The sequence below is a fragment of the Coregonus lavaretus genome, assembly GCF_964263955.1.
Source record: "Coregonus lavaretus genome assembly, chromosome: 16".
Lineage (NCBI taxonomy): Eukaryota > Metazoa > Chordata > Actinopteri > Salmoniformes > Salmonidae > Coregonus > Coregonus lavaretus.
Genome location: NC_140003.1, coordinates 4832998 through 4855391, shown reverse-complemented (window position 1 = coordinate 4855391; position 22394 = coordinate 4832998). Strand labels below are relative to the sequence as shown.

Sequence of the window (22394 nt, the reverse complement as noted above, 5' to 3'; positions counted from 1 at the left end):
GCAGTCAGATCATATTAGAGCGAACTCAGTGTCGTTAGCAGCACAGCCAGGCCAGAGCACGAATGTCTGACTAGTGAATGATAGCACTCTACAGGGAGCTCTGAATAGTATTGGGATTTAGAAGGTCAATAATGTAGTGCTATAACACTTGTTTATGTAAAAAAAAAAAAAAAACATGTTCACAAAGTGGGGTCAGCTAAGGTCCTGCGCTCTATTTGGTATTGGTCAAAAGTGAGAAGTTTGACTGCAGAAAGTATTTTTATGCCCGAGGTATTTCTTGAGGAGAAACTTCACTCTGACAGAGCACTTTCTGCAATGGCCTCAGGGATGATTTTTGTGTGCGCTTTGTTGAGGCCTAAGGCTCATTCTGAGAGAATGGGAATCTTTACAGGGTAGAAAAGTTACTCACTTCTTGTTCATTTCCTGGTGGTTTTCCAACATATGTGTGACCAGTTGTTGCCGCAGTCCCTCGGCACGCTTCACCAGGGCACGGACAAGTTCGTGGCAGTGCACCTCGAACATACCCAGTCGCACCACCTGTTGAGCACAATTTGGCAGAGAAGAGAAGACAATGAAAAATCTCTATATGCAACAATGTTTGAACGACCAGAGCTTGTTAACAACGCTGCTTGAAACTGGTGTTGTTACCCTAACTCCTAGCAACACTTTATCATGGTCAATACCAACAATGGTTGCAATAGTCTATCACTGCTCAAAATAACTGCAGTGAAGCGAGCTGCCCAGTGACAAGGGCCTACCAGACGAGCTAAATCCCTTATACGCTCGCATCGAGGCAAGCAACACTGAAGCATGCATGAGAGCATCAGCTGTTCCGAATGACTATGTGATCACGCTCTCCGTAGCCGATGTGAGTAAGAGTTGTAAGCAGGTCACAAGGCCGCAGGGCCAGACGGATTACCAGGACGCATACTCTGAGCATGTGCTGACCAACTGGCAAGTGTCTTCACTGACATTTTCAACATGTCCCTGACTGAGTCTGTAATACCAACATGTTTCAAGCAGACCACTATAGTCCCTGTGCCCAAGAACACTAAGATAACCTGCCAAAATGACCACCGACCCGTAGCACTCATGTCTGTAGCCATGAAGTGCTTTGAAAGGCTGGTCATGGCTCACATCAACACCATTATCCCAGAAACCATAGACCCACTACAATTTGCATACCGTCCCAACAGATCCACAGATGATGCAATCTCTATTGCACTCCACACTGCCCTTTCCCACCTGGACAAGAAGAACACCTACGTGAGAATGCTATTCATTGACTACAGCTCAGCGTTCAACACGATAGTGCCCTCAAAGCTCATCACTAAGCTAAGGACCCTGGGACTAAACACCTCCCTCTGCAACTGGATCCTGGACTTCCAGACGGGCCGCCCCCAGGTGGTAAGGGTAGATAACAACACATATGCCACGCTGATCCTCAACACGGGGGCCCCTCAGGGGTGCGTGCTCAGTCCCCTCCTGTACTCCCTGTTCACCCATGACTGCATGACCAGGCACAACTCCAACACCATCATTAAGTTTGCCGACGACACAACAGTGGTAGGCCTGATCACCAACAAAGATGAGACAGCCTATAGGGAGGAGGTCAGAGACCTGGCCGTATGGTGCCAGGATAACAACCTCTCCCTCAACGTGATCAAGACAAAGGAGATGATTGTGGACTACAGGAAAAAAAAAGAGGACTGAGCACACCCTCATTCTCATTGACGGGGCTGTAGTGGAACAGGTTGAGAGCTTCAAGTTCCTTGGTGTCCACATCACCAACAAACTATCATGTTCCAAACACACCAAGACAATCGTGAAGAGGGCACGACAAAACCTATTCCCCCTCAGGAGACTGAAAAGATTTGGCATGGGTCCTCAGATCCTCAAAAAGTTATACAGCTGCACCATCGAGAGCATCCTGACTGGTTGCATCACTGACTGGTATGGCAACTGCTCGGCCTCCGACCGCAAGGCACTACAGAGGGTAGTCCGTATGGCCCAATACATCACTGGGGCCAAGCTTCCTGCCATCCAGGACCTCTATACCAGGCGGTGTCAGAGGAAGGCCCTAAAAATTGTCAAAGACTCCAGCCACCCTAGTCATAGACTGTTCTCTCTGCTACAGCACGGCAAGCGGTACCGGAGCGCCAACTCTAGGTCCAAAAGGCTTCTTAGCAGCTTCTACCCCCAAGCCATAAGACTCCTGAACAGCTAATCTTGGCCACCCGGACTGTTTGCATTGTCCCCCCACCCCACCCCCTCTTTTACGCTGCTGCTACTCTCCGTTTATTATCTATGCATAGTCACTTTAACTCTACCCACATGTACATATTACCTCAATTACCTCGACTAACCTGTGCCCCCGCACATTGACTCTGTACCGGTATCCCCTGTATATAGCCTCCCTACTGTTATTTTATTTTACTGCTGCTCTTTAATTATTTTTAATTTTTGACTTATCAATTTTTTCTTAAAACTGCATTGTTGGTTAAGGGCTTGTAAGTAAGCATTTCACTGTAAGGTCTACACCTGCTGTATTTGGCGCATGTGGCAAATTAAATTTGATTTGATATCCTCCTAACAAATCCAAACAGTCCATACCCTCAGGCACCCAGTACCTATTGAGTATATCTTCATTTCGTATGTTTATCATGTCACAGGCCAAAATGTCCTCAACAAAGATAAAGTGTGTTTCACCTTCCATAAATGAATTTACTTTTGAATGTAGGCCTACTTATTGTTATTATCCAAAATGAGCAATTCAACTTCCATAGTGTATCTTTAAAATTGACTAAAATTTAACATTTGGTCTAAACTAGATCCACACCTTGCTGGAGCTGTACTGGATCTCGTCGGCCAGCTGTTGGTAGCGGGTGACCTCCATCATGATCTCCGGGAAGGAGTGCTGCTCGCGGAGGAACTGCTCCACGTCATCCTGGGCCTGCTGGGACACCAGGGGAGCGTACTTGTCGTAGAGGCGCACATGGTCCAGAGGCCCGGAGCTCTCCTCCCAGATTACCCTCCTCAACTCCTCCTGCTGGGCCTGCATGATCTCCGGGAGGACGATGGGCTTGAGCGTGCCCCCGCTCTGGCAGCCCGGCTTGGGAAGAGCGGGGTAGGATGGAAGGTAGATGAGGTGATATGTTGGGTGTTAAGTCTTATACTCGTGCAGTGAGATGTGAGGGTTATTGACAGACACACAAACAGACATAGTAGGATCTATACTTCTTCCATTCACGCCAAAGAGAGTCAAATGCTCAGGGTCATCCCAACATACACACACACACACACACACACACCTTGACTTTTTCCACATTTTGTTAAGTTACAGCCTTATTCTAAAATTGATTCAATGTTGTTGTTTTTTTCTTCTTCTCATCAACCTGCACACAATGCCCCATAATGACAAAGCAAAAACAGGATTTTATAATTTTTTGCTAATTTATAAATTTAAAAAACTGTAATATCACCCTTACATAAGTATTCAGAGCCTTTACTCAGTACTTTGTTGAAGCAACTTTGGCAGCGATTACAGCCTCAAGTCTTCTTGGGTATGATGCTAAAAGCTTGGCACACGTGTATTTGGAGAGTTTCTCCCATTCTTCTCTGCAGATCCTCTCAAGCTCAGTCAGTTTGGATGGGGAGCGTTGCTGCACAGCTATTTTCAGGTCTCTCCAGATATGTTCGATCGGGTTCAGGTCCGGGCTCTGGCTGGGCCACTCAAGGACATTCAGAGACTTGTCCCGAAGCCACTCCTACGTTGTCTTGGCTGTGTGATTAGGGTCGTTGTCCTATTGGAAGGTGAACCTTCGACGACAGTCTGAGGTCCTCAGCGCTCTGGAGCAGGTTTTCATCAAGAATCTCTCTGTACTTTTCTCCGTTCATCTTTCCCTCGATCCTGACTAGTCTCAGAGTACCTGCCTCTAAAAAACATCCCCACAGCATGATGCTGCCACCACCATGCTTCACCATAGGGATGGTGCCAGGTTTCCTCCAGAAGTGACAATTGGCATTCAGGCCAAAGAGTTCAATCTTGGTTTCATCAGACCAAAGAATCTTGTTTCTCATGGTCTGAGAGTCTTTATGTGCCTTTTGGCAAACTCCAAGCGGGCTGTCATGTGCCTTTTACTGAGGAGTGGCTTCCGTCTGGCCACTCTACCATAAAGGCCTAATTGGTGGAGTGCTGCAGAGATGGTTGTCCTTCTGGAAGGTTCTTCCATCTCCACAGAGGAACTCTAGAGCTTTGTCAGGGTGACCATCAGGTTCTTGGTCACCTCCCTGATCAAGGCTCTTCTCCCCCGATTGCTCAGTTTGGCCGGGCGGCCAGCTCTAGGAAGAGTCTTGGTGGTTCAAAACTTCTTCCATTTAAGAATAATGGAGGCCACTGTGTTCTTGGGGACCCTAGCAAAGGGTCTAAATATTAATGTTAATAAGGTATTTATGTTTTTTTATTTTTTATAAATGTGCAAACATTCCAAAAACCTGTTTTCACTTTGTCATTATGGGGTATTGTGTGTAGATTGCTGATGATTTTTATTTATTTAATCAATTTTAGAATAAGGCTGTAACAAAATGTGGAAAAAGTCAAGGTGTCTGAATATTTTCCGAAGGCACTGTATATTACCCATTCTGAGTAGAGCTTTGTCTCCACACGCGGCACTAAGCTGATGGATTTTAGCATGATGTCGTAGACGTTGAGAAGGATGACCTCAAAGTCTTTGAAGTCAGGCTCAATCTTGATGTCGTTCTCATCCAGGATCAGACGCAGGACAAAGCCTGGGTGCTCATAGGCCCTCACCGAGTACTGGGAGATAGGACCCCAAAATCAAAATGACTGGCATACACTGTGTGTGTGTGTGTGTGTGTGTGTGTGTATTGTAGTTACCGGGTCCTGGGCAATGAGGTGTGTGTAATCCTGGATGGACTCCAGTGCTAGGCTCTGGAGCTGTGAGGTCATCAGGGCAGCCACACAGTTGAAGAAGGACTGCAGTTTGGCTGCGTTGGTGTTGCTGGGGACCAGCTTGCGTTTGTTCCCCTGGTAGTAAATGTGCTGAACTTCGGGAAACCACCTGTTCAGAAGCACACAGTTAGGGTATAGGCTAGAAATGGAAGACAGACACAGCCCGGCTAAGATGCTACTTTTCACTGAAATGGCACCTCGGAAGCCTGCTACAGTTATGTTAAGGTGTTTGGCTGTATCAAGCACAGGAGGTTGGTGGCACCTTAATTGGGGAGGACGGGCTCGTGGTAATGGTTGGAGCATAATGAGTGGAATGGTATCAAATACATCAAACACATGGGGTGTTTCTCAATATGCATTCTACCGTCCTCCACACTCTCATGCTTCGAGAGCATTCTCCAATGACGTTCTCTTGAGTAAGTTATTGTGAGGACGAGTGTGGACAATGCATAAAACATTACATTTGAGAAGCACTCACACTCCCCCTACTGTATGACCTCACGCTTCACCTCCCCATTCACTGAACCTTCTTCCAGCCAGGACAATGGCAACAATAGACGAAACAAGATATACACAAAGCAAACGTTTTTATTCATAATTATCAGCTAGTTATGTGAATCATAATAATCTATCTAGCCAGCTAGTTAAACAGGCAAAAATGACCTCAAACTAATGTTATGCAAGGTAGATGTACATTTCTCGTGGGTAGCTACCAATTCTTCATGGCTAGCTAGCTAGCCAATTAGCCCTATTGACTTACTATGGACTTGGGACTTAGCCATTCACTGAACCGTCTTCCAGTCAGGACAATGGCAATAGAGACGAAACAAGATATACACAAAGCAACCGTTTTACTTCATAACTATCAGCTAGCTATATGTGAATCGTAATAATGTAGCTAGCCAGATAGTTTAACAGGCAAAAATGACCTAAAACTAATATTATGCAAGATAGATGTCAATTATTCATGAGGTTGCTAGCTAACAATTCTTCGTGGCTATCTGGCTAGCTAACAGTTGTAGCTAGCCAGTTAGCCCTATTGAGTTATGGGCTTGCGATCTACGGTATGTAGGCAGGTAAGCATGCCAAAATGAACACAGCATGTATTTATTAATGTATCAAGATAAAATATTGTTTTCAGGCAACATATGACATGTGAATAGTCAACATTTCATTATCGCTTCAGCTCAATAATTTATTTCAAGAAATGTTGCATAATTTTTTACTTTGTTGCTTCATATTTCTTTGCATACTTTTCGTTGAAGCTTGCATCGACGCACATTTCTAAATATTTACAAACGGAGCACGCATTCGAGAAGTGCCCTCCATGCTCCGTTTCGCATACTTTGATTTGGACTCATACTCCAACTCTGCCGTGCTCCAATTTGCATGCTCAGAGCATGGTAGAATGCATTTTGAGAAACACCCATGGTTTCCATGTGTTTGATGCCATTCCATTTGCTCCATTCCAGCCATTATTATGAGCCGTCCTCCCCTCAACAGCCTCCGCTGGTATTGGATTCCAGTGTTGGATTCTAGCTTGAAATATACTTATTCATGTTACTATATGAGAACTTATTTGATTACTATACATGTATAATGAATGTATATGTTGGGGTTAATGGAGGGATAACAAATAGGTGTGTGGAAACTTACTGAGTGAGGAAGGGGGAGTGCAGAGCTTACATTCTGTTAGAACATGTTATTGTTAAATCTCATGGATCCTATGGAGTGAGGAAATTGGTAACCGTCTGGTTTCAGTAACTGGTAGGACAGCCGTGAATTAGGGAGGAGTGAGGAATTCGGGCCATGGTCAGGTCAGATGAAGTGAGAAGGAACAGTCACCATTTAAGTTCCTGCCTAGCAACAGATATGTATTGGCTGTCTAGAGGTGAAAGGAGTGGACTCCGCCTAGAAGGAGGGTATAAATATATGTGCTTGTGTAAACATGTATTTGTCTTTGACCCAGTGGGTGAATAAACTTGGTTTGAGCTATGACTAGTTGTCCGTTAGGTTCTGACAAACAGAGTGAAAAACTAACAGTTGGCGTTGTCGGCAGGATTCACCACGATTTACAGTTGAACTGGTGAGTCCGAATCAGTGGAGCAGGAGCCGGCACAAAAAAACAAGGTAGGCACAGTTCCTACAACTGTTACCACTCATTCTGATATCTTGGGGAGATGAGAGTCATAGGCTGAACAATAATAGGATACGGACCTAGAAAGCCTGAGCTTATACAGTAGTCCCATTGTCTTTCGACCGGTTGTAAATACATGGTTTAGGGTAGGTTCCGTAAGGATAGTTCCCGAGTGGGGGTGTTCCTCTGCGAGATCCATAGAAATACATGGTTTAGGGTAGGTTCCATTAGGATAGGTCCCAAGTGGAGCTAGCTCTCTGCGAGATCCTAGAGTGGCACTAGAGTGTTGGGTAGGTTCTGTGTAGGATAGGTCCCTAGTGGGGATATTCCCCTGCGAGATCCGTAAGAGGGACAAAAGTCCCAGCCGCAGTGGCCGTGAAGCCGTAGGGTGTGTGTATGTGTGTATGAATGTTTGAACATGATTCGTGTGTAGTAGCAGTAGCAATAGATGTATTGGTTTATGCCCTATTGGGGCGTGGAACCATGACAGATTAGGTGGAAATAGGAGGACAACTGTGAGTAATTATGGTAATGAGCGATGTTGGGAACAGTGGTATTTATGTAGAGAAATTGGACTAAAACCCCTTCCCCATGCTACACATTAGTCTTCCACAATTGCCTATGGGGAATTGAGACACAACAGTGTCATCCAGCACCAAAAGTATACGGAGGGGTGGACAAATTACTGGTAGCCTAAGCTGTTAATACTTAACGCCGTTGGGGGGCGATGCCGAGTCAATAATAACTGATATCGCTTCTAGAGGCCAGGAGACTCCCGGAGTGGGAGGGGTAGAAGGGGGAAATGTTACCAAAGCATTAGAGGCACTAAAAAAGGCATATGATCAGCACCAAGAACCAAATAAATGGTGGGGAAAATTAACCAAACTGGACAAAATTGGTACACATCCCGTAGATGGAAAGTTTAAAACCAGCCAGGAGTGTATGGATGCAATCGTAGTGTGGAATACTGAAATCAGAGAACGGTCCAGACCACAATATGCAGGCATCCTAACCACGGCATTTTATCAGCTGCAGTAAAAGATGGAAAATCAGAAAAATAGAGAACTGCGAGGTAAAATGGAAGGGCGTGTCCGAAGGGCGTGTGCATAGATTAGATGAACAGAAGCAGGAATTGGCTATTGCGCTAGAAAAGAGTAAAAACCTAAACCAGGAATTAGAGGGAGCCCTTGAGGATAGACAAAAACTAATAAAACAACTCATGTGTGGAGGAGTATATGCAATTCCTCCGACGTTCGCCCCATGCTACAAGGTGAAACAGGTCACATCTAGTGGGCCACCATTATACCCCTCTCTTAAAGAGGAAAAAGACTGATATGGGTTGCGACAGGCAAATTACGAGGCAAATTACGAGTCCGGATATAGTAGTACCGGACTGGATAGTGTATCAGCATGATCCAGGTAATCATAGAGATGTGCGCCCCGTTCGAACACACGCGACCCCGGTTACATATTATCTGGGACAAATAGTACCATGGGAGGACAATCCTATTCACGAAGACGCGCATCCCCAAGTACGGATTCAAATTCAGCATCACCATCAGCCACTGATTGTGATCGAAATGCGTAGTATTATGAAAGAGGCACCGGATTCAGTTAAGGAGGGACAGGAATTTATCAGTTTCCTAAGGAAACACTGTATCATTTTGGGGTTTCATGCTGGTGATTAAGATCATATTGTACGCTCGCTTTTGCCAAAGGCCATGTTGCCAACACTCGCACAGGGATATCGAACGTCGGCTTGGTCCTCCGGACGCGAAGCATGTGACCCGGAGACTACAGTTGGGAATATATTGTTTCGACCGGATGCAAATTAGTAACTGTAGTCAGGGTCCAAAAGAATGAATACAAAATTATGTGGATCGGATGGATGATGCGTTACGTACTAATCTGACAATGGGGGGTCGTTTTCTGAAATTGTTGAGCCACTTACAGAATTGACGAAAGGGGGGGAAGGGTCCCCATGAAAGAATAGAGTGGAGTCAAGAGTGTGAGGAAGCGTTTGTCGAGCTAAAGAAGCAATTGTGTCAAGCGCCAGCATTGGGGTTGCCAAACCTATAATTACCTTTTAAAATTGTAGTGCAGTAGATACACAAAATCATGGGGGAAAAGAGACCAGTAATGTACTGGAGTAAATCGTTAGACTCGGTGGCGAGAGGAATGCCACCGTGTCTGAGGGCAGTACAAGAGACAGAGATGGTGTTGCTTAACAAGGCTTCGATTACAATGGGGCAAAAAGTGGATCTGTATGTTCCACACGCTGTAGCAACCATAGTTAACAGCACAAAAGCACAACATGGACAAAATGGGAGTTAACGTTAAATGGGGAAAATCTACAATTCCATAAAATTGGTGCTTTGAATCCTGCTTCATTAATGCCTTTGCCTGGGGAGGGTGAATCGCACATATGTGACCCAGATCAAATTACTCCAAAGCCTCGGCCCGATTTGCAAGAGACATAATTGGAATCGGGCTCTAGCTACATGACCATAGAAGGAAAGAGAGTAACAGGGTACGCTGTGTGTGATGACAGGGGTGTAGTAAAGGCTGGCCCACTGCCAGTCTCTGTGTCAGCCTAGGGGGCAGAGTTATACAGTGGGGAAAAAAAGTATTTAGTCAGCCACCAATTGTGCAAGTTCTCCCACTTAAAAAGATGAGAGAGGCCTGTAATTTTCATCATAGGTACACGTCAACTATGACAGACAAAACGAGAAAATAAAATCTAGAAAATCACATTGTAGGATTATTAATGAATTTATTTGCAAATTATGGTGGAAAATAAGTATTTGGTCAATAACAAAAGTTTCTCAATACTTTGTTATATACCCTTTGTTGGCAATGACACAGGTCAAACGTTTTCTGTAAGTCTTCACAAGGTTTTCACACACTGTTGCTGGTATTTTGGCCCATTCCTCCATGCAGATCTCCTCTAGAGCAGTGATGTTTTGGGGCTGTCGCTGGGCAACACGGACTTTCAACTCCCTCCAAAGATTTTCTATGGGGTTGAGATCTGGAGACTGGCTAGGCCACTCCAGGACCTTGAAATGCTTCTTACGAAGCCACTCCTTCGTTGCCTGGGCGGTGTGTTTGGGATCATTGTCATGCTGAAAGACCCAGCCACGTTTCATCTTCAATGCCCTTGCTGATGGAAGGAGGTTTTCACTCAAAATCTCACGATACATGGCCCCATTCATTCTTTCCTTTACACGGATCAGTCGTCCTGGTCCCTTTGCAGAAAAACAGCCCCAAAGCATGGTGTTTCCACCCCCATGCTTCACAGTAGGTATGGTGTTCTTTGGATGCAACTCAGCATTCTTTGTCCTCCAAACACGACGAGTTGAGTTTTTACCAAAAAGTTATATTTTGGTTTCATCTGACCATATGACATTCTCCCAATCCTCTTCTGGATCATCCAAATGCACTCTAGCAAACTTCAGACGGGCCTGGACATGTACTGGCTTAAGCAGGGGGACACGTCTGGCACTGCAGGATTTGAGTCCCTGGCGGCGTAGTGTGTTACTGATGGTAGGCTTTGTTACTTTGGTGCCAGCTCTCTGCAGGTCATTCACTAGGTCCCCCCGTGTGGTTCTGGGATTTTTGCTCACCGTTCTTGTGATCATTTTGACCCCACGGGGTGAGATCTTGCGTGGAGCCCCAAATCGAGGGAGATTATCAGTGGTCTTGTATGTCTTCCATTTCCTAATAATTGCTCCCACAGTTGATTTCTTCAAACCAAGCTGCTTACCTATTGCAGATTCAGTCTTCCCAGCCTGGTGCAGGTCTACAATTTTGTTTCTGGTGTCCTTTGACAGCTCTTTGGTCTTGGCCATAGTGGAGTTTGGAGTGTGACTGTTTGAGGTTGTGGACAGGTGTCTTTTATACGGATAACAAGTTCAAACAGGTGCCATTAATACAGGTAACGAGTGGAGGACAGAGGAGCCTCTTAAAGAAGAAGTTACAGGTCTGTGAGAGCCAGAAATCTTGCTTGTTTGTAGGTGACCAAATACTTATTTTCCACCATAATTTGCAAATAAATTCATAAAAAATCCTAAAATGTGATTTTCTGGATCTTTTTCTCTCAATTTGTCTGTCATAGTTGACGTGTACCTATGATGAAAATTACAGGCCTCCCTCATCTTTTTAAGTGGGAGAACTTGCACAATTGGTGGCTGACTAAATACTTTTTTCCCCCACTGTATGTGTTAGCCGAGGCCTGTAGGTTGTCGGAAGGGGAGAATGTTACAATATACACTGATTCTCAATATGCATTTTGGGGTAGTTCATGATTTCGGTACATTGTGGTCTCAACTGGGCATGTTAACGGTTACAGGAACACCAATTAAAAATGGACATGAAGTAGAAGCATTATTAGAAGCGTGTCAGCTACCCAGTAAATTAGCAGTGGTGAAATGTGAAGCTCATACTAGTCGCACAGATAAAATAGCCATAGGGAATCGCCGAGCAGACGAAACGGCCAATGAGGCAGCCTTAGTAAGAGAAGGTGTTAAGGAATGTAAATATTGTAAATACCAAGGCTGGGATTCTAAGTGTAAAAGATTTACAGCAGCAAACTAACAAGAAAGAAATGTGGGAGTGGTTAGAACATGGGTGCCAAGTAGACACTGAGGGGTTGCTGTATAATACTACCACTGGAAGGCCTGTAGCACCAAGCGGGATACATTTTACTCTTTCTGAAATGTATCATGGACCAACACATCAATCGGCTGTGAACATGTATTCCCAGTTCTCTGAGGTGCAAGGAGTGGACTCCACCTAGAAGGAGGGTATAACTATATGTGCTTGTGTAAATATGTCTTTGTCTTTGCAGCTGTTTGACCCAGTGGGTGAATAAACTTGGTTTGAGCTTTTACTAGTTGTCCGTTAGTTTTTCACTCTGTCTGTCAGAACCTAACACAAGCCAATGTGGAATCGCTAGCTAGTTAGCAGTGCACTTGTAGTATTCATCCTGCAAGTGACATCAATCCTCCTGAGACCTGAAGTAGTTGTTTCCTTTCTCAGCAAGGGACATGGCCTTTGTGGGGTGATAGGAAATGTAAGTGCAAAGTGTCAGTATGCAGGTCCCTGGTTCTAACCCAGTGGGGACCTACTCTATTACATGTATTCATACTTTTTGAGGAGAATGTCCTTGGCACACTCAATGTGTCTGGTGACTAGATGCTGGAAGATGGAGAGCTCCATGGACTCCTGCCTGTTGTGGAACTCCTCAACATCGATGAGACGCATCTTCCTACAAGTAGAGCGTATGGGGTGAGAGATTAAAGAAAAAGAGAGGCAGACATAGAGCAAACAAGATGGCAATAAAGAATATAAAGGCTTGGGACAGTGAAAGAGAAGAAAAAGATAGAAGGAAATAAGACTATGAGAATAGGATGGAAGTGTCCTCACTTGAAAGACACATGCCACAGGTCCAGTACTGACAGCATAGTGGGGTTGATGGCGTGCAGCTTGTCTCTCATCCTCTTTTGAGCATGAAGGAACGATTTGTTCCATGGTTTAGGGACCACCTCCATTCTTAGGAGTGAAAATGTACAGCAAGGAATAGAGGATAAGAAGAAGTTTAATATTTTTAAGAGGAATACAATTTGACAAAAAAAGGCTAGTTAGAACATTTAAGGTCTTTGTCAAGTAACTGAAAACCATGACAGTCAAAATGTTGCTTTATTAAACAACCAAGTTGGGGACCAACAAAACACTAAGGAGACATTCCTTTTTTTCTATAGGCAATTAATCTGAGCCCAAGTGGTTTTCTCCCCCTGATTTGCTTTGGGGTCTGTGTTATTGAAGAATAACATCAACCGCTAACAGGACCAAGTGTGTTTCAAAGTACTGCACATATTGTCACATCCTCTCTCCATTTTATGGGACTTACTCAACTCTGTGAGGAGGAACATCTTTGACCTTGTCTTCATCGTTTTCCCTTGGGTCCCGAAGTACGAAATCCACTGAAACGGCGACAACAAAACAGCATTACTTAAAAAGCAAGTCTGTGCAGCAAAAGACAGAGAGAATAATAATAGATATGTACATTTTAGAACAGAATCTAGAGACGTTATTGTTATGCATGTGCTACCGTGAAAGCTGGAGGTACAGAAAAAATCAGAGTCTACAGACAGATATGTCTTAATGATCATTTAAAGAACAAAGATGGATTCGTGTTGGGTTAAGTACCGATGGCTTTCTTCACACTGAGCAGGTAGTCCTCCTTCATCTCGTCTGATAGCAGCTCTATGGTCCTAGTCAGCCTCTTCAGGTGAGTGGGCACCAGGTCCAGAACATTCTCCAGCCAGGAGTCCTCCATGGCTGCCACATGCTCTGTGTCGATCCCATTGCGGATGTAATAGTAATATCTCTGACAAGGTGGCCATAAAAAGATAAGACACATTAAAGAGGCAATCCACAGTTGCTACATTCATTTTTTTGGACCTATTAATTAACGATATATACCCAAATAGCACCTTCCCTTACCAGGATATCCTTCTCTGTAGCTGTGGGGGACCCACAGGTAGGGGGCTGACTGTCCTCCACAATGGTTTTACCACTGGCAGACTCATGCTGCCTGAAACACAGGAGAGATTTGGTTAAAGGATAATGTTGTATTTTAGTGAAAAGTGCTACCGAGCATCAGGTGAGTCGGTGGGTGGATGTTTGGATGGATGGAGATGAATAGGCCATGTATGGATTGATTGATTTTTTGATTGGACTCACAGGATTATGCTGACCAGGGCACTGCGGAAGTGCTCTCGGTCTTTTTTGGGCTGAGTGTGGCTACTGCTGCAATGTTTGGAGGACTCTGATGACAGGCCAGCCTCTCTGCTCTGGGAGTCCTCCAGACCTCTGTTCAGGCTCTGGTAACGCCTGGTCCCCGACCCTCCACCCAGCACATCTCCTACAGTGGACAGTGGAGACACATCAATATAGGTCACATAAGACACATACAGTGAGGGAAAAAAGTATTTGATCCCCTGCTGATTTTGTACGTTTGCCCACTGACAAAGAAATGATCAGTCTATAATTTTAATGGTAGGTTTATTTGAACAGTGAGAGACAGAATAACAACAACAAAAAATCCAAATGTCAAAAATGTTATAAATTGATTTGCATTTTAATGAGGGAAATAAGTAAGTATTTGACCCCCTCTCAATCAGAAAGATTTCTGGCTCCCAGGTGTCTTTTATACTTTTATACAGGTAACAAACTGAGATTAGGAGCACACTCTTAAAGGGAGTGCTCCTAATCTGAGTTTGTTACCTGTATAAAAGACACCTGTCCACAGAAGCAATCAATCAATCAGATTCCAAGCTCTCCACCATGGCCAAGACCAAAGAGCTCTCCAAGGATGTCAGGGACAAGATTGTAGACCTACACAAGGCTGGAATGGGCTACAAGACCATCGCCAAGCAGCTTGGTGAGAAGGTGACAACAGTTGGTGCGATTATTCGCAAATGGAAGAAACACAAAAGAACTGTCAATCTCCCTCGGCCTGGGGCTCCATGCAAGATCTCACCTTGTGGAGTTGCAATGATCATGAGAACGGTGAGGAATCAGCCCAGAACTACACAGGAGGATCGTGTCAATGATCTCAAGGCAGCTGGGACCATAGTCACCAAGAAAACAATTGGTAACACACTACGCCGTGAAGGACTGAAATCCTGCAGCGCCTGCAAGGTCCCCCTGCTCAAGAAAGCACATATACATGCCCGTCTGAAGTTTGCCAATGAACATATGAATGATTCAGAGGAGAACTGGGTGAAAGTGTTGTGGTCAGATGAGACCAAAATTGAGCTCTTTGGCATCAACTCAACTCGCCGTGTTTGGAGGAGGAGGAATGCTGCCTATGACCCCAAGAACACCATCCCCACCGTCAAACATGGAGGTGGAAACATTATGCTTTGGGGGTGTTTTTCTGCTAAGGGGACAGAACAACTTCACCGCATCAAAGGGACGATGGACGGGGCCATGTACCGTCAAATCTTCCCTCAGCCAGGGCATTGAAAATGGGTCGTGGATGGGTATTTCAGCATGACAATGACCCAAAACACACGGCCAAGGCAACAAAGGAGTGGCTCAAGAAGAAGCACATTAAGGTATTGGAGTGGCCTAGCCAGTCTCCAGACCATAATCCCATAGAAAATCTGTGGAGGGAGCTGAAGGTTCGAGTTGCAAAACGTCAGGCTCGAAACCTTAATGACTTGGAGGAGATCTGCAAAGAGGAGTGGGACAAAATCCCTCCTGAGATGTGTGCAAACCTGGTGGCCAACTACAAGAAACGTCTGACCTCTGTGATTGCCAACAAGGGTTTTGCCACCAAGTACTAAGTCATGTTTTGCAGAGGGGTCAAATACTTATTTCCCTCATTAAAATGCAAATCATTTTATAACATTTTTGACATGCGTTTTTCTGGATTTTTCTGTTGTTATTCTGTCTCTCACTGTTCAAATAAACCTACCATTAAAATTATAGACTGATAATTTATTTGTCAGTGGGCAAACGTACAAAATCAGCAGGGGATCGAATACTTTTTTCCCCTCACTGTATAGGGGGGGGGGGGGGGGAATATAAAGCATAGTATTGCCTTGTCCACGCAGTTACAGTGGATGGACATCATCATATAGGTCAAAAAGAAACATATGGGGCATTGGGGTGACGGGATTATATTCCACGCAGTCACAGTATGTGAGGCTAAGAAAAAACATGGTGAGGGAAGTCAGTTATGACATCCATAATTTCCTTACCACTCAATTCACTGTTTGTGGAGGGTGCGTGTATGTTTAAAAAATCCATAAGTCTTGTTATTGTAAGGAGCTATGTCAACTCATTGATTGCAACATACAATGTGCTGTTCTCCATTTGAGTCACCTTTGGTGAATTATATGTTTTGAAAACTACAACGGAGTTGAAACTATGTCCTATTTGCTACCAGCCTATATCAGTGAGAACATAACTTACCGGAGAATCTAACTGCCGCCCCAAAGCCATGGGACTCTCCTCTGACTGGCGACTGCAGAACAAAGGCAGGAGCTGTCTCCTGCCACTGGGGTTTGGAGCGGATCTTTGAAGACGAATATGATGGAATAGTTGAGTGCAAAATGAGAGAGTATGGGACTAATGACTTTAAACAATTGGAAATGTAACAATTGGATTGTTAGTTATTGGAGTTACACCACCCACACTTTCTATAATGCAATACCAAGACATTATGCTTAGCATGTAGTGTGCAAACTTGTCTGTTACATATGCTTACTGGTTAGCAATTGCCAAAGCCTGGGAGACTGATGTTAGGCACCGTACCTGTGGAAGTTGTGGTAGGAGGCGGGTTGAACTGTCAGGGATCTTGGGCAGCTTCTTATTATGCAAAGACTTCTGTGAAGAGAACGTTGAACATTGTCATTCAGTCCTAGATGGCTAGCTGGACATGACAAATGTCACTGAGTAACAGTTATATACTGTATACAGTGCACTCGGAAAGTATTCAGACCCCTTGACTTTTTCCACATTTTGTTACGTTACAGCCTTATTCTAAAATGGATTAAATAAAATGTTTCCCTCATCAATCTACACACAATACCCATAATGACAAAGCGATTTTTTTGCAAATGTATTAAAAATAAAAACATAAATACATTATTTACATAAGTATTCAGACCCTTTGCTATGAGACCCGAAATTTAGCTCAGGTGCATCCTGTTTCCATTAATCATCCTTGAGATGTTTCTACAACTTGATTAGAGTCCACCTGTGGTAAATTCAATTGATTGGACATGAGTTGGAAAGGCACACACCTGTCTATATAAGGTCCCACAGTTGACAGTGCATGTCAGAGCAAAAACCAAGCCATGAGGTTGAAGGAATTGTCCGTAGAGCTCCGAGACAGGATTGTGTCGAGGCACTCCACCAATCAGACCTTTATGGTAGAGTGGCCAGACGGAAGCCACTCCTCAGTAACAGGCACATGACAGCCCACTTGGAGTTTGCCAAAAGGCACCTAAAGGACTCTCAGACCATGAGAAACAAGATTCTCTGGTTTGATGAAACCAAGTTTGAACTCTTTTGCCTGAATTCCAAGCGTCACGTCTGGAGGAAACCTGGTACCATCACTACGGTGAAGCATGTTGGTGGCAGCATCATGCTGTGGGGATGTTTTTCAGAGGCAGGGACTGGGAGACTAGTCAGGATCGAGGGAAAGATGAACGGAGCAAAGTACAGAGAGATCCTTGATGAAAACCTGCTCCAGAGCGCTCAGGACGTCAGACTAGGGTGAAGGTTCACCTTCCAACAGAACAACGAACCTAAGCACACAGCCAAGACAAAGCAGGAGTGCCTTTGGGACAAGTCTCTGAGTGTCCTTGAGTGGCCCAGCCAGAGCCCGGACTTGAACCCGATCGAACATCTCTGGAGAGACCTGAAAATAGCTGTACAGCGACGCTCCCCATCCAACCTGACAGAGCTTGAAAGGATCTGCAGAGAAGAATGGGAGAAACTCCCCAAATACACGTGTGCCAAGCTTGTAGTGTCATACCCAAGAAGACTTGAACACCTTCCTAATATTGAGTTGCACCACCCCACAGGGATGCTGGCCCATGTTGACTCCAATACTTCCCACAGTTGTGTCAAGTTGGCTGGATGTCCTTTGGGTGGTGGACCATTCTTGTTGCACACAGGAAATTATTGTGAAAAACCCAGCAGCTTTGCAGTTCTTGACACAAACCAGTACACCTGGCACCTACTGCCAAGCCCAGTTCAAAGGCACTTAAATATTGTGTCTTCCCCATTCACCCTCTGAATGGCACACATACACAATTCATGTCTCAATTGACTCAAGGCTTAAAAATCCTTCTTTAACCTGTATCATCCCCTTCATGTTTTGTACACTCAGTGAATCTATACAGTCATGTGAAAGTTCTTTATTTTGTAGATATTTGGACAGATGGATATGTAATCTTCACTTCAACACTATTCACAGATAAAGGTAACCTAATTTAACAAATAATACTGAAAGATTATACTTTGCAATCAATTATTCATCAAAAATCAACAGAAATGCTGAAAAAATAAGTACACCCCTAGCTTCAATAGCTGGTGTTGCCACCTTTGGCTGAAATAACTTAATGTAGACGTTTCTTGTAACTGTCTATCAGTCTCTTACACCGACTGGGAGGAATTTTTGCCAACTCTTCTTTACAGTACTGATTCAACTGTGTCATGTTCGAGGGCTTTCTTTGTTTAACATTTATTTAAAAAAAAAAAAAAAAGTGTTAAACTGGGTTACCTTTATCAATGAATGTGGTTGGAATTTAGCTCAAATATCAACAAAAAAAAAATAAAAAATACTCCAGGGGGAGTACTTACTTTTTCATCTGACTGTATATCCATTTATTGTCGAAGAATGTAATTACAGCCTAGGTACCTAGGTACTGTATAGGCTACATGACTATTATATGCAATTGTTCATGTTTTTGTTGTCATTTGAGTCTTTGTAAACAAATAATGTAGCTTCAAAATGTATTTTAAGCCACAGTCTGTCCTGCTGTTCCTTAGCCCAATAATGGAGGGAGCCTAAGGTTACTCCTTATAGTCCAAGGACCTTACATGTTCTGTTTAGAGGCAAATTGACTATGGCTGCCAAAACAGACAAATACTACATCTAAACGTGAATCGAAAATTGCAGTACGGTTCTAGAAACATAAAAGGCCTCTACTTTCATATCACAAAAATAAATTCACAAATGCAAAATATGCATTTACTGTACACTGTTTTAACCGGTTTTAACACAGTTGCCGCCGTCAGTATTTTTCAGTGACAACACGTCTTCCGTTTACACACAGGTGTTCAGAGACGCAGATAGATAATTAGCATAGGTAGTCGACTCTGAAATATGGCCGTGTGGGAACCCTAATCCTATAAAGGTATGTAGAAATGTAACCTTTTATTTTAGAAAATTATTTCTCGCTGAAATGAAAGATACGTTCCGACCTTATATTTCCAAAACCGTACCGCAAGTGATGCATGTTAATGTTCAGAGCAAGCGTCGGCGGTCTTAACAAAACTCCTCCGGCCAGAAGATACTATCAGAAGGCGCTAAAGGTAGGCCTAGTTTACCCACTTGGCACAAAATGGTTGAATCAACGTTGTTTCAATGTAATTTGTCAATGTATTGTGACATGGAATCTACGTGGAAAATACATTGGATTTGCAAAAAGTCATCAACGTAAATTGTTGTCAGGATTAAATTTCAACCACAGGATTATGTCATCATGGTAACCACATTTGTACATAGACAACCATTGACAACCATAGACAATTTAACATATGAATTGGTAGACAAACTGAAATTAAAGCCAGACTAAGTCAGTGGCACAGATGGAACTATCCAAGCAGAAGATAAATCTCCTTAAAATGTTGATATTTGGTTGCATTGACAACCAAACAATTCACTATCACTTTTGAAATACAATAAATAGCCTATTAACTTGTCGTGAAGTTAACTAATTATATGTTGGATTCATTTCTCCATCTCAACCAAAAAGTTAAAGAATGGGATTAAGCCAGTGGTTCAGATGGAACTAATTGCTAAATGTTGATATATGGTTGCGTTGTCAACCAAACACAATTCAATATTTATTTTGCAATACAGTAAATAAGTTAAGGCTACCTAAAAAAATAAATAATGTAACATTCAACCTTAAAATGAGTAACATCCACTGCCAAATTGAGGTTACTATAACTATAAATGTCTTCTCAATTAATCATATGATGTGTGCATGTTCAAGATAGCATGCATAGGTCGTAGCAAGTCTGTGGAGATCTTCACAATTGCTGTAATCTGCACAGAATCTCGAACGGCATTAATCACTTGCACCATGTACTTTTAATGTAATCTCAATTTCTATCCAGGTCATTTGGTTCTGCTATTAGATTAAGCACACTGATAACACATTCATATGTTGTATAAATAAAACAAATCTCTTGACATTGTATTCCCATTTGAACTTTGATGTGCTAGACATTTGGGTGACAACTAAACCAAAAATCTGACTGTTTTTCCATTGGAATTTGGTTGTGCTTTTAGATGGTTGAAAGCATAGTGACATTGGACATTCAACTAACTTGTGGCTGTCTTTTTGAGTGGGTGAATATAGGTTAAATCAAATTTACCAACGTCTCAGCCAAATATTACCCAATTATCCACGTTGAAATAATGTGGTGTGCCCAGTGGGTAAATCTATGAATGGGTTAGCTGTTCCTGCTGGTCATTGTTAATATGATATTCCATTGCCATCCTCAGCTTCCCAAACAAAGTGGCATTGCGCCGGGTTAGGCTAACGTTAATGCTGTCAGAATCTTGGAGATTTTAGTTAACTTTAGTAATTTTGCTATTATGTGGGTCACGTTAGAGCAAACTCACCTGAGCTTCCATGTTGAAGAATGTAAAGAAATGCTGTTTACCTCTTCATACTAGTGATTGCCCTATTTAAACAAATGTAACTTTTGTAAACTGTTTGAAGAACTGGTCGAAGTCAGCTAACGTTAGTTAGAGGAAGTAACGTAGCAACGTTAGCGGCACATAAAATATTGTCACCACATAATTTTCGCAAAACGCTACAACTAAGAAACCTGCATGTTCCTCCCTTCTTTGCAAAGCTAGCTAATAACTTTTTTTTTTTTTTTTTTATACAAGTATCTAACAATTGTATGCCCATAAAATGTGGCGTTATCTGGTTTCTTTCATAGCTAAAATCAGCCAAATAAGTATATTTCTCCTTTGGTTTCAGCGTTTCGGATAGCGAGCTGTTGCCACTTGCCAGTCTGGTTGCTAAGGAAGCGACGCGTCATGTCTCCTCATCTCAACCACGCCCATTCCTGTACTGGAGGCTACAGGGCAATTCCATTATAACAGAATTACGCTGAGACTCAGATTTTTCACTTAAAAATGTATGCCAAACAAAAACGAATGATTGCAAAGTTAAACAACCCATGCAAATCTATGCACAAGGACTACTTTTAACAATTTCAACAAAATCGCATTTGCTTGAAGAACAGTATGAAAATGTATGCACTCACTAACTGTAAATCGCTCTGGATAAGAGCGTCTGCTATGTAAATGCAACAGTGCAGACCGCCAGTCCATTCTTTTTAAGCCAATGAGGGCGATTGTATGGTTGCCATTACAGGATGCAACTTGCATTCAATTCTAGTTGCTTGCAACTGAGTTGCTTCTTGATTGCTTCATGAAACGACCCCTTGCAACTAATAAGTAACTCATCTGCAGCTTGGTTGCATCCAGTTGAAACTTTTCAACTTTGTGCAACTAGTTGCAGCAACAGCCCATCAAAACAAGATGTATGCATATTTGTGTACATGGTTTAGCAGTCAATAAATGTAATTTCGAAGTGAGCCCAAATCTCTGTTACAATAATCAAACGGTTGGATAAACAAATAATTTGTGAAACCACGACGTAATGCAGCAGATGACATGGGGTGAGTTTGGAATTCTCAAACAAGCAGCTTCAATTTGATTGCCAGTTGCATGCCATTTTAATCGCGTTTGAGTTGCTTCATGTAACAGCAAAATTGCATGAGAGGATGTCACTTGCAACCTGCAACTGCAACTAAAATTGCGTTAAAGTTGCTTTGTGTAACCGCAGCCTGAGTGCTTCTAGTACAGGCTCTAAACCAGGGGTGTCAAACTCATTTTAGCTCACGTCCTCCATTTGCAGATTGCACTTTCTCTCTGAACTTTGTCACAACGCCTGCTTTTTTCCCGATCATTGAGGGCGCACCATCTGTAGCCAGGCTGACAGCGCGGGACCAGTCCACTCCAACCCTGTCCAGCGCGCCGACGAGTGCAGTGAAAATATCAGCTGCTGTCGTTGTATCTGTCATCGGCACCAACTCCACGAACTCCTCGGTGACGGTCAATGTGTCATCAACTCCGCGGATGAAAATGGCAGTTGTGCAACATCTGTAATGTCCGTGCTTTCATCAATTGCAACCGAAAACGCAATAAATGACTTTACTTTTTGCTTCAACTGGCTGTCCAAATCCACTGAAAGATCGGAAATCCTGTCTGCAACTGTGTTTCTTGTCAGGCTGATATTTGCAAAAGCCTGGTGCTTTTCAGGGCACACAATCTCTGCTGCCTTCATCATGCATGTTTTTACAAATTCACCCTCACTAAATGGTTTTGAAGCCACTGCGATTTAATTAGCAATGAGGTAGCAAGCTTTCACTGCAGCGTCACTGTCTCGG

The 22394-nt window shown here is 43.3% G+C and overlaps 1 protein-coding gene across 1 annotated transcript in view; it reads right to left on the bottom strand.

Moving 5' to 3' along the window:
- Window positions 1–20562, bottom strand: part of dnah7 (dynein, axonemal, heavy chain 7) — a gene marked incomplete at both ends in the record, with an annotated part of 219285 nt that extends 198723 nt beyond the window's left edge. The window contains 13 exons of the mRNA XM_084179224.1: window positions 410–537; window positions 2840–3112; window positions 4637–4816; window positions 4898–5081; window positions 12256–12375; window positions 12534–12659; window positions 13018–13090; window positions 13317–13497; window positions 13614–13704; window positions 13854–14034; window positions 16095–16197; window positions 16437–16508; window positions 20551–20562. Of these exons, the coding sequence (XP_084035350.1) occupies window positions 410–537; window positions 2840–3112; window positions 4637–4816; window positions 4898–5081; window positions 12256–12375; window positions 12534–12659; window positions 13018–13090; window positions 13317–13497; window positions 13614–13704; window positions 13854–14034; window positions 16095–16197; window positions 16437–16508; window positions 20551–20562 (1724 nt within the window). The remainder of the gene's footprint in view (window positions 1–409; window positions 538–2839; window positions 3113–4636; window positions 4817–4897; window positions 5082–12255; window positions 12376–12533; window positions 12660–13017; window positions 13091–13316; window positions 13498–13613; window positions 13705–13853; window positions 14035–16094; window positions 16198–16436; window positions 16509–20550) is intronic.
- Window positions 20563–22394: the final 1832 nt, after the last annotated feature.